The sequence below is a fragment of the Mobula hypostoma genome, chromosome 11, assembly GCF_963921235.1.
Source record: "Mobula hypostoma chromosome 11, sMobHyp1.1, whole genome shotgun sequence".
In the NCBI taxonomy this organism is placed as follows: domain Eukaryota; kingdom Metazoa; phylum Chordata; class Chondrichthyes; order Myliobatiformes; family Myliobatidae; genus Mobula; species Mobula hypostoma.
The window spans coordinates 26749221-26762838 of NC_086107.1; the positions used below are offsets into that span (position 1 = coordinate 26749221).

General features: G+C 37.9%; 1 protein-coding gene across 5 annotated transcripts in view; it reads right to left on the reverse strand.

The window, feature by feature from the left end:
• The window catches only part of ckap5 (cytoskeleton associated protein 5), a 98645-nt gene that overhangs the window by 70971 nt on the left and 14056 nt on the right, over positions 1–13618 (reverse strand). For all 5 annotated transcript variants that reach the window (XM_063061774.1, XM_063061775.1, XM_063061773.1 and 2 more), the window contains exons 3-10: positions 7444–7637; positions 5770–5976; positions 5355–5526; positions 5102–5231; positions 2809–2906; positions 1940–2053; positions 788–892; positions 279–368 (exon numbers count right to left, since the gene is read on the reverse strand). In XM_063061774.1, the coding sequence (XP_062917844.1) occupies positions 279–368; positions 788–892; positions 1940–2053; positions 2809–2906; positions 5102–5231; positions 5355–5526; positions 5770–5976; positions 7444–7637 (1110 nt within the window). The remainder of the gene's footprint in view (positions 1–278; positions 369–787; positions 893–1939; positions 2054–2808; positions 2907–5101; positions 5232–5354; positions 5527–5769; positions 5977–7443; positions 7638–13618) is intronic.

The following is a 13618-nucleotide window of genomic DNA, read 5'->3' on the forward strand; positions in this document are numbered from 1 at the left end:
GGGGGGGGGGGGGGTCTCTCAGATACTCAAGCTAATAGCTACACTCAGTATCTAAAAGATAACTAGAAACATAATACACATGAAATATTAAAAATTACACCATAATCAGCTATCATTGTCAGATACACTAACACAAGAAGAAATCCACAAAAGAAAACAAAAAATCTAGGTGGAACTAAAACAGCAATACAGGAATATGCAACATTGCACAGGATATCTGACTGCAACAATGTTAACATTTCAGCACATATGCTTCACAGTATTAATACTGAACTTACTGTAAGAAAAACTGCATCAATGGCTTCTTGCAAAGCCTGAACTACTTGAGGTTTCTTCTCTTTAAACTTTTCCAGCAGAGTTGGCACCACCTAAAAAATTGAATAAACACATTAATTTACAACTGAGTATTTAAACAAAAGACACTAGTTTCATAGCATCATTACAATTAAAAAGTAAATTCACAACAGAATCAGAGAGATGACATTAACAAGTACTATTAAAAAAACTGTTTTGGTGGATTAACATAACACCCTAATCCTAACCCTAACCCTAACCTGACTGAAAAATACACACACAGAAGAATATTAAAGTTATCCATAGATTATGTAGAGCAGTAATCTTCTTGGATCCCAATCAATACTACAATATTTCAGTGAAAACATTTCAAGTCAGTCATCCTTAAAGCAACTTTTGATTTTGGAAACATTCCCAAAGAGCTTTAGTTTTCTTCATTTATTTGAAACAATCCTAAAAACTATTCAAAAGTGAAATGTTATTTGAAACTTACATGTGAAGCATAGGTTTGGAACCGTTTTCTGAGTCCAGCAGCTAGACCAGCAAGACACTTTGCACCCAGTGCCACAAGCAATACGTTAGAATCTTTTCCAATGACCTAGAGCGGAGAGTTCAGAAAGATCTATTTCAATATTTAGACACAAAGTAACTTTAACCTGGGAACCTAAATAAAAATAATGCAGGAGATATTCAAAAGCAACTACAGACCCTCTTAGACAACCTTTTTATGGTTAAGTGGACAAGGAATTCTTAAAGGATTATACCGAATACAGACCCTCACTGATCACAAACAACTCTTAACATTAGCGATTAACTAGAATCTGAACACCAGACAAATACAGAGTAATGCTGCAGCCAGCAGTGTTGCCAATTTGCTCAAAGTTTGCTTTGTCTTAATATGAAAAGCATTCAGCTTGATTCTACCATATTTATTGCCTAGTGTCATTTTAGAAATCTAGGCTGGTGGCTCAATGCAATTGCGACCAAGTGCTACACTAGCAAAAGTCAGGAAAATACCATTTGTCAGATGCAACATTAAACAATAAGACAGACCGACCACAGAGCAGAAAATGATTTGAAAGATTCCACAGCACCATTTAAAAAAAAATTATTGCACAGCATCCAATGAAATATTTATTCCACATTACTACACAGATTACTGGGTGATCATATTACTGTTTGTGCAAGTTTGTTAAGGACCAGGTAATCAGTCTCCGATTTTGCAACTCCAATTATTTTTCAAGAGTAAGTCAAAATCCCAGGTATGAAATAAAGCACAAAGAACGATTTATCTTTAAGATTCACATTAACAACAAAATAAATAATTACTTGGCCAATAACAAAAGATTTGCCAAAGAAATGTTTGCATGATAATAATAATAAAAGGTAGCACTGTTTTAAGAAAGCAGAAACATACATGACAACCACTTTCTACACCATATTTGATTTTAAACTTATGATATTGAGGTACATCATGCAACTTTGCCTCAAAATCAGAATTCAAAATTCTAAAATCCAGGCAGGTATTTCCTCCTCTCTGAAAGCCTAGCACAAGTGAGAAACTTAATGTAGCAAGAGTACAACAGTAGAAAAATATTCTTTAATTAAGCTATTTAAAATGCAGTACACACTAGTCAGACTTTACCTTTTTAAGTGCTCTCACAACATCTGAATAATCCCCTGATTCCAGCTTGGGATTTTTTACAAGCGCCTCAAGAGCTTCCAGAGCTTCTTTTCGCTCCTGCCATTTTTTGGCCTCCTATTTTAGAAGGAAAAAAAGGCTAGTTTAATATGTAAATTAGATCTACTGTCAACTAGAGTACCCTTTAGCGTCTTGTTGAATCAAATTCTTGTTTGAACAGTAACAAGGACTTAAGTGTCATTTAGTTAAGAAACACTGATATTTCTTTTTGATAAAATATCTTCAGACATCAATGAAAAGTACTAATAATACGCTGCCAAACATGATAGATATCAGATCTATTGTAGTAACACGACTGTTCAAAGTACACATGTAAGAATGCAGCTCCTTAATCTGCCGCACCACCAATTCCAACTGCAGAATGTAGGCTGAATGTTTCACTTCTTTGTAAAGCTACAAGATCTTGAAGTACAAACGGTAATTTGCCTTACTTCAAGTACAATGAAAATTACTTAATTTTCAAAATGTGAAAATGCAAGGTGTTGATATCCCAATTTAAAAGATCATAAAACCAGTAGTATATTACATTTGAATTTAACAAAGGCAATAATGGCTACATTAAAAAAATCATTTTGTAAAGGAATTAAAAAAAAAGAGTATTTCAGTTTCCAAATTAGTTTATTATCAATACACAAGGGATTTCAAAGATGGTGCACTAAATTGAACCAAGTTATTAAAAACAGTGAATTGAATAAATGAGACTAACAGAAAAGAGAAAATGAAGCAGAAGGGAACAGAATTCCTTCATTCATTCTCAAACAAAACAAAATGAATTTCCTAATACAGAACCACACAGTAGTTTAAGTACTTACAATTTTATCATAGAAATCTTTTGGAAGCTTTAAAAGAATTTCAACAGGTTCTAAAAGTTCATAAGCATCCACAACAGGGGCTTCAGCTTCCTCCTCATCTGCAAGATGAAGACAACTTTAATTTCCTTTGCCTTTAACATATACAAATTTGGCAGCTGAGATGCAATTCAAGATCAAACAATTCTGCATAGTCCGATGTCCCTTCAATTGCACAAATGATTTTCATTTAATCACATCGTTTTCTTCCTAAATTATTTCTTTTAATATTTCTATTTCTTTTGTATCTTCATTTTCCTCTTCACAAATGCAGACACTTCGAACTGAATCTCCAAATGAATTTTTAAACTGCTAACATTATTTCCAAAAATCCGATCCGTAGGAATCATTGGCATTTGCTAACAAAGAAATGGCAGTAAAGCACCCAGGAAATAATAATAGAATTGATCAGAATTTATAAAAGGAAAATTTTGTCTAACAGGAGCTTAGTTTTCACTAATAAGACTCAAACAAGAAGATATAGTTAGAAGATACAGGGCTAGTCATTTAAAACAGAGCTGTACAGAATTTAACTTTGAGTGGTGAATCTCTACAATTCTTCAGAGGGTTATGCACACTCAATCACTTGCGGTATTACAGTTAAATAAGTTTTTTTTTAAATTTGGTCATGACCAGAATCAATCCTGCCCAAGACCTCCACTTGCTGCAATTTGCCTATTGCCACAATAGGTCTAGAGCAGATCTCACTGGCTCTCTACTCGGATCACATGAACAACAGCAATCCTTACAGCAGGCTGCTGTTTATATATTACAGCTCAACAATCAATACAATCATACCCTTAGTTCTCAACAAGCTCCAAAACCTGGACCTTACGTACCTCCTTCTGCAACTGGATTCTTCACTTCCTCACTGGGAGACCACCGTCCATGCGGATTTGAAATTACATCATCTTGCTGGGGCACCTCAAGAATGCATGCTTAACTCTCTGCTCATACCCACGACTATGTGGCTGGACACAACTCAAACTGTGTCCATAAATTTGCCAACGACACAACTATTGGCAGAATTTCAGATGGTGATGAGGAGGCATACAGGAGTGAGACAGATCAGCTGGTTGAGTCGTGATGCAACAACAACTTTACACTCAACATCAGTAAGACCAGGGAATTGGTTGTGGACTTTAAGAAAGGGTGGTCAAGGAAATACACAGCAGTGCTCATTGAGGGATCAGCAGTGGAAAGTGTAAGCAGTTTCAGGTTCTTGGGTGTCAACATCTCTGAAGATCTATCCTGGGCCCAACGTACTGATGCAATTACAAAGGCGGAAAAACAATGACTATATTTCATTAGGAGCTTGAGGAGACTTGGCATGTCACCAAAGACCCTTGCAAATTTCTACAGATGTACTGTGGAGATCTGGCTGCATCACCATCCAGTATGGAGTGGCTACATACAGGATTGGAAAAAGCCGCAGAAAGTTGTAAACTCAGCCAGCTCTATCATGGGCACTAGCCTCCCCAGCATCAAGGACCTTTAAACGGCCATATCTCAAAAAGGCAACATTCGTCAATAAGGACCCCCATTACCCAATATGCCCTCTTCTCATTTCTACTACTGAGGTGCTACAGGAGCCTGAAGACACTCAGCATTTCAGGAACAGCTTCTTCCCTCCTAAATGGGCAGTGACCCCATCCACACTGTCTCACTTTTTACACTTACTGTGATTTAGTTTTTGTATTGTGTCTTGCACTGTACTGATGCTGCAAAACACAAATCTCACAATACACACCAGTGAAATCAAACCTGATTCTGATTCATTTAAGGATATTAAAGGAATTCAATACCAATGGGGAACTGGCACAAAAGTTGAGACTAGTGTGGATCAGCTGTGATTATATCAAATGCCACGACAGGCTTGAGGGGACCTATTTCTGCACCTTTTTTTGGTGTTCTTGAGGTTCTAACTCAGACCAGACGAGTGGGAAGCAGTACTTAAGTACACAATAGAAGGGCTCTGACAGGGTATTGGGAGTCTTAGCTGTACAAACTAATATTGGCGAGTCAGACAAAGGAGCCAGTCTGAACATTATAAAAGCCAGGTGAAAGTATGGGTCATGAGAAGAATACTAAGGCTTCAAGTGCAATAAATAAAGGGGCAAGGACACGTCATATAGGAATATATGGCTTCTTCCATTTCTAGGCTCTATCTAGAAAAGTCAACTAAAATGAGACGAGTAAAAATCAAATATCATGAATTTACTCCATGTGCTTTTTGTAATCAATGTGTTTTACTGACCTTCTTCATCATCACCCACTGCTTGCTGCTGCTCAAACTTGGTTTTGAGATCTTGTTGAGAGCGCAAGAATCTGGTTTGTCTCGGGGCTGTGGTTGGCAACTTAACCCATTCTTCTTCAAGTTCCTTCAACTGTGGTGGTGGTTTGTGGGGGGGGGGGGGGGGAGAAGAGGAGAAATCCAAATATTTCTCTTAGCATTTGATATAGCAAAAGTGATGCAACGAAGTTAATATATGTGTATGAATGTACCATACCTGCACAGAATTAATATTTTGCAGTGGTGGACGTAAGGCATCACGAATCCATTTGTATACTTCCACAGCCAGTAATTTAGCTTCATCTCGAACTGCTTTTTCTCGCGATTCAAATAACTTTGGCAACACCTTGACAACTGGCTTGAGTTGTATTATTTTTGAACCAAATTCACTAAAATATAATTAATGTTCATTATCAGTGAATTTTATAAATTTTAAAATGTGGCTTAGTTTGCTAAGGAATTTTACTCTTTTCCCAGATATTTCACACCCGAATCATTTTGTTCATGGTTAAATGTGCAGATGTCATTTGAAGACAAAACCTGAACATCTGATTACTTTTATAAAAATAGTTCGCTTTTCTAAGGGACAATGATTTCTACAATTTCAAGAAATCATAACATGCTAGATTTACCTGAGTGCCTTCCTTATAGTTTCTATGCAAGCCACAACCACCTTGGGGGTTTTGTTGTCCAGACCTTTCAGCAGTTCCTCTTGCACAGGCTCAGTCTTCTCTATTTCTATATACATAAGACATATTTCCAATCCCAGCTCCTTGGCTCTGGCTTTCGGTTGGTTGAAGACTTTATTTACAACTCCAGATACCACTTCTCCAGCCGTTCTGAAATGATAAGTAGCAAAAATTACTCCCATAATTAATAATTACTAAATGTATTAATGAATACCAAAAATAGATCAGCAATGATTACAAGAAGGAGTACTGTTTGAGTAGCCCTTATCCAAAATTCCAAAACCTCTGAAATATAAATATTTTGAGCACTGACATGACATCACAAATGGAAAATTCCACAAGGCACTGGGAAAGTTCTGAGGCAATACACAGGTCTCTACGCACCACAGACAGTTTTGAAAAGTGGCCTCATATGGGTAAAGACCAGAAGTTAATGAAAAATATAAAAACACTGCATTAAGTGAAAAATGAAGATCTTGATCATTTATTGAAAGAGTGGATTAGTCAGCAGAGTTAACTTACTTGGCTTAACAGTATGCTGATCATGACATAAGCAACGATCTATCACAACGAACTGAAAATTGAACGCAATTGTTCAGTGCACAAAATTGTTAACTAAACCCCCTCCCTCTGTTGTGGAACCGGTAGGTGTTTGAAATCAATGGCATACATGAAGCCAATCATAGTGCTGGAACCCAGTAACAAACATGATTGGGATGATCATTCAACTCCAAACATCCATGGAGGGCATAGTTCCATTATGTCAGACTGTGGACTGTTCACTGAGCTTCACACCAGCTGTATGTGTAACACAAATGGATTTCATGCTCAGACTTGGGTCCTATTCCCCAAGGCATCTCAATATACAAACGCAACTATTACAAAATCTGAAACACTTCCAGCCGCAAGCATTTTGGATAAGGGATGTTCAACTCGTTTAACACTTTAATAGCCAAAATATACCACAGTTCTGCTCCAGATCAGCACAAGTATTATTCTGCATTTGCACATGAAGAAAAAAAATTGGTAACGTTCAAAAGATTCTTAAACCATGTTAATTTATCTTCGCAACCTATCAGTAACAAGATAAATAACTATTTTTTGAACCAGGTCTGACCATGCTTCAAAAACGAAGACTTGCTTCAAATTGTAAGAAACACTTATATTTTGTTTATTGTTATTTTTTGAGCTGGACATTAATCAGAGCTGTTCATTTATCTGTAGTTTTGAATCTGATCAGTAATTCTAACTATATTTGGACTTAAATACATTTTCAATATTTGTTAAAGAAATTAAGAAATTCATGGATATATTATGGAACAGTTTCTACATATAGAACAGCCACATATATTTAAAAAAAAACAATTTATAATCCACATTAACTTGGACTATTCCAAACCATTCGTGTATACACTGAAAGGAGATCTCATATTAGGCAAGTCTGTATGTAGTCAAGATAATTAGTTAATTCTTGCAATGTAACGAAATTACAAAGATCCCAAAACACAAGTAACTCTTATACAACATACAGCTCGTGCATTTGGAAGCCCATGCCAACAGAATTTAAAACATTAAATTAATAAACATCAATGGAAACGGTTTCAAAAAAAAACTTACTTTCCGGCAACATGAGCATTTTCTATGTAAGTAAGTGCAGCTTCCAGTCCTTTCAGTTGAGCTACTGCATTTGAATCAGTTACAAATTTTTTGATTAATCCTAGATATTTTGACCATTCCGGGCTTTTTTCATCTGATATCTTCTGAAATAGTTTCGCAGCCTCTTCATAGCCATTCAGTCTAGCTTTCCACACCTGTAATGGATTTGTTTTCCATCAACATTAATAACGTTATATCAATATTAAAAACACCTTGCATTTCACTTAATCATACCTGCTAATCCAGAGCCACAATCTCATTATTAGCTTAATATTCTTTTAGTAATGGATCAGTAACTCATCCATATTTGTCTCCATATACAACATCACGAGTTTTATATGACCATCGCTGCTGCAGTATTTTATTCTCACCCAACACAAGTGCCAGGAAACCTGAGGAATTAAAATCTGCATCCCCTTCAGCAGTAGGATAGCATCAAACGCAATGCCGAACAGATCACCTGGTATTCGGAAAGTGGCTAGTATTAATCAGGAATAAAATTAAATCATCCATCCAAAAGTAAGTTAGCACAGAATAAATACGTAAAATAGTGCTCAACTAACACAGTTGGATTTTTGTAATGATACAGAGGGCTGAAGATAGGAATGTTGTTGACACTGTAGTCAAAAAGCCACATAGTCTGTCAACAAAACAATCCATGGAATGAAATCAGTAGTTGAACGAGTACAAATTAGCTTAGGGACAAGAATCAGTGATATTTTGGGCTGCAGAAAAGAATATTGTACATAAAGGATCAGCGAGTGGATTTTTAAAAAATATTTATTCATTCTTCGGAATTATGCATTTGTGGCAATATCAACATTTCCCAACCTTAAGTGCCCTGAGGTGGTGGTGCCAAGCCATTTCACAAAGTTGACCAGAAGGGAAATAAGGGATGGCAGACATCTTCCTTGAAGAATACAGGTGTATTAATAACATGAGTGTAGCAAACTCAAAATGTGCAAGCGACAAAACAGGTGTAGTAAAAATGGAAGAAAATGGTAACTGACCAAGAGACTAGTAACGTGTGCAGACATGGAAGATGTATGTTATTGTAGCTAATAAAATACCACTTTCATTCTTACAGGAAATAATTTTAAAAGTAAAAATTCAGAGTGGTTGCAGGAAAAACCAGGTATGTACACCTTTTAATGTGGCAAGAGAGGACAAGAAACATTAAAAGTGCAAGGATTACAACTTATCTATAGGAGAGATGGAGAATAAAAAAAACATGAAACTTATGTTGTACCTCTTCAAGATGCAAATTTTGCTACACGCAAATTAATGTATCCAATTCTGGTTACAATGCTCAAAAAGCTTACAAAAACAAAGACAGATGATGCAGAATAATTTTAGAATATTCAGGGTATGAGAGATTAATTAAAATGGATGGAGTTATGTTTTAACTGTTCTCGTGCAACAAGATGGTTGGCTAATAGATAATTTGATAGACATGTTGAAGATTTCAAACATCCAGAAGACATTGAAGAGTAACTGAATGCACAGATTGAAAAGTTTATAAAGATAAATTTAAATACAAGGATCAGTTCAATGTGGAAAAGTATCAATATAGCAAGATTCCATTCATTGCCCAAGAGAATGGTAGAAACAGATTTAATTTGCACTTTCAAAAAAGGAATCCATTTAATATTTGAGAAGGAGCTGAATAATATGACACCATTGTTCTTGGAAAACCTGAATGGCAACTTCCTAGGCTTCAACAATGATATGGAAAATATTCAGTCTGAAATTCAACCCAGCACTTATATCACCACTGTATGAACACTGAATAAACAGTAAACAATACTGTGCACAATGTTTACTGGTGTACCATGGTCCAGAGGAACATTGTTTCATTTGATCTAATATATGTACAGTCAGATGGCAATAAACTTGAAAATGATAGGTTATCATAAACACCTTAAAGTTCTTCCTGAAATCAATTACTTGCACCAATTTCCGTTTTACTTAACTATTTTTTGGTATCAGGGTATAACAGATAAGGATGGCATTCATTACTCATTCCCAATTGTGGTGAACTACTATCCTTGAAGCAACTGGGAAGAGGACTTCAGGATTTAAGAACATCACGACTCCACTGTCTTTGGAGCTATGTGAGGGCAATGTGAAACTTTAAGGGGAACCTCTCGGTGTGGTGTTACCATGTACCACCCTTTCCTTGTCCCACTTTGTGGCAAAGTTTATAGCTAGGAATTAGCTGTCAGAGTGACCTAGGTAAAATACTAAGGTACATTTCAGAAATCATACATGCAGCCTTTCATTCCTTACATCACCTGCAGCTATTGCGCACAAATGGCAAAAGAATACAGAACAGTATAGGAATAGGCCCCTTAGCCCATGATATTGCGCTGAACTTCTGAATATTGTAATTAAATGCAAAACTAAACTAATCCCCTCTGCTTATGTAAGAATCTCCCTCGATCCTCTGCACCTGAATATGCCCAAGAACCTCAATCATATTTGCCTCCGCTACCATAACCTGGCAGTACATTCCAGGCACCCACCCTTATCAGAAAAGAACTTGCCTTGCACATCTCCTTTGAACTTATCCCCTCTTGCCTTAGATGCATGCATTCTTGTATTAGATATTTCAACTCCAGAAGATACCAGCTGTTTATACTATCTACGTCTCTCAATTTTATCAACTTCCAATCCATCGCCTTCAGCCTCTACCACACCAGAGAAAACAAATTTGTCCAAACCCTCCTCATAGCACATGCCTCCAATCCAAGAAGCATTCTGGTAAACTTCTGCATTCCCTCCAAAATCTCCAGATTCTTCCTATAATGGGCACCCAGAATTAAATGCAAGACTACAGATGCAGCAAACCTTCATTACTACCCTGAGCAGCTAACTACAGGACCCAAGATCCATCTATACATCAACACGGTCTTGCCATTAATAGCAAATCTTTAGTACAAAAAGTTGGATAGTAATCATATAGAATGCTTTGTCCTGCAGAGCATCAAATTTCCTCAATATAGTTCGAGCTGTGAAGTCAGCAGATTTAAATTTCTGGGCTTCAACATATTGAATGATTTGTCGTGGGCCTAGCATATAGATGCAATCTTAAGCACGCGAATGTCTTTACTATCACAGATCAGCTTGTTATGGCACACACAAACAAACTTCTACAGATGTACTGGTGAAATATTCTGATTGTTGCATCATGGTCTGGTACCAACATGGTGGACTCTGCCCTATATATATCACAGCACATCACTCGACACCACTGGAAACATCTATGAGGTGCTGCCTGGCAAAGGCAGCATTTATCATCAAAATTCCTCAACACCCAGGGCATGCCATCTCCTTGCAGTTACACTCAGGCAGGAGGTACAGAACCTGAAGTCCTACACTACCAGGTTCAAGTACAGCCACTTACCTTCACTCATTGGGTGGTTGAACCAACTACCAAAACCCTTATCACTACATTTAAGTAACACTACGATTACTTAGCATTCAAAAAGACTTATCCATTCTGCTTGTGGTTTCTTGTAAGAATATGTAATTTATACTTAATTACATCTATCATTTTTAGTGAATGCTGCTTATATGTTATGCGCCTGTGATGCTGCTGTTACAAAGTTTTTCATTGCACGTGTGTGTACACATACTTGTGCATATGACAATAAACTCACCTTTGAGCTCTTTAAGTTATTATGCTCCCCCTGTTGGCTTTAGTCTAGGGGTGGCGGGGAAGCAACATAAAAACAAGCCCACCCTCAGTGCTGTGTGTTGCTTGTGACGGGAGAAGGACAAGGCAGACACAGACAGTCCTATTCTCAGTATATTTACAGAAGTGATCCAGGACCCCAAGTCTAAGGAGTAATCCAAAAGCCAAAAATCCACAATATGAAAACACAGGTCAGAGCATGAAGATTACAAGCTTGTTAATAAGAAAGTAGCACGATTCTTTAACTATCGATTCTCCCCACCCAGCTTTCCTTGCTTTAGGTGTGCCGATTCACTGTTGGTCTCCATTTAGAGCACTGCTGGACCTGCCTCCTTGTCAGGACTGCTTCAATCGGTATCTGGAGAGCGCAATTTAAAGAAGACTGCATCTGGGAAGCGAGAGCGAGAGCAGAAAACGAGAACACGGACACTCAGTACGCAAGCATGTAATACCAATATTATAATTTTAGGTCAGTGCACAAAATGTTGGTTCTGCATACAAGAGAGAAAGACAATGGGATTGTAGTCTGTGTATACTACTACTGGGAGAGAGCTAGAACCTACGTAAACTTCGAAGTGTTGTAATGCAAGTGGTTGTAGTATGGTGGAATAGTTACTTTGATGCTTGTCAAACTTCTTAGAAAAGTAACTTACAGGATGGTCAATCATCCTCCTACAACAGCATTGTGCCTGCACCTGTAGCACTGGCATCAACCTCCAGCTTGGAAGGCTTGCTGTAATCAGGTGCAGTGAGAACAGATGGGTGGCATAACAGCATCTTCAGATGCTCAAGCAACGCCTGGCACTCAGGGGTCCACGCAAACTCACGGGAAGAGCTCAGCAGGACTGGAGAAATTTCGACAGAGACATCAATAATAACCAGCCATATCAAGGAAACGCTAGAGATGCCGTTTCACATTGGGCACAGGGAAGGAATGCATTGTCTTGACATTTCACATCAACTGGACGCACTTGACCTCAGCCTGCGACTTTGCCCAGATAGCTGACCCAAGCTTTCCCAAAGTCACACTTAACCAAATTAAGGGTCAATGAGGCCTCATCTAAACACATGAATACATGCTGAAAAGTCTCACGTGTGGCAGCCAGTCAGCAGAATAGACCACCAGGTCATTTACAGTTGAAGTCAGCAGTTTACATACACCTTAGCCAAATACATTTAAACTCAGTTTTTCCACAATTCCTGACATTTAATCTTAGAAAACATTCCCCGTCTTAGATCAGTTAGGATCACTACTTTATTTTAAGCATGTGAAATGTCAGAATAATAGTAGAGAGAATGATTTATTTCAGCTTTTATTTCTTTCATCACTTTCCCAGTAGGTCAGAAGTTTACATACACTTTGTTAGTATTTGGTAACACTGCCCTTAAATTGTTTAACTTGGGTCAAATGTTTTGGGATGCCTTCCACAAGCTTCTCACAGTAAGTTGCTGGAATTTTGTTCCATTCCTCCAGACAGAACTGGTGTAACTGAGTCAGGATTGTAGGCCTCCTTGCTCGCACACGCTTTTTCAGTTCTGCCCACAAATTTTCTATCGGATTGAGGTCAGGAATTTGTGATGGTCACTCCAAAACCTTGACTTTGTTGTCTTTAAGCAATTTTGCCACAACTTGATGTATGCTTGGGGTCACTGTCCATTTGAAAGACCCATTTGCGACCAAGCTTTAACTTCCTGGCTGATGTCTTGAGATGTTGCTTCAATATAGCCACTTAACTTTCCTTCCTCATGATGCCATCCATTTTGTGAAGTGCACCGGTCCTTCCTGCAGCAAAGCACCCCCACAACATGATGCTGCCACCCCCATGCTTCATGGTTCGGATGGTGTTCTTTGGCTTGCAAGCCTTACCCTCTTTCCTCCAAACATGACAATAGTCATTATGACCAAAGAGTTCAATTTTTGTTTCATCAGACCAGACTTTCTCCAAAAAGTAACATCTTTGTCCCCATGTGCACTTGCAAACTGTAGTCTGGCTCTTGTATGGCGGTTTTGGAACAGTGGCTTCTTCCCTGCTGAGCAACCTTTCAGATTATGTCGATATAGGACTCGTTTTACTGTAGATATAGATACTTGTCTATCTGTTTCCTCCTTTGCTGTTGTTCTGGGATTGATTTGCACTTTTTGCGCCAAAGTACGTTCATCTCTAGAAGACAGAATGTGTCTCCTTCCTGAGCGGTATGACAGCTGCGTGGTCCCATGGTGTTTATACTTGCGTACTATTGTTTGTACAGATGAACGTGGTACCTTCAGGCGTTTGGAAATTGCTCCCAAGGATGAACCAGACTTGACATCATTTTCTGAACGCAATCTGATAGAAAATTTGTGGGCAGAACTGAAAAAGCGTGTGCGAGCAAGGAGGCCTACAAACCTGACTCAGTTACAACAGTTCTGTCTGGAGGAATGGAACAAAATTCCAGCAA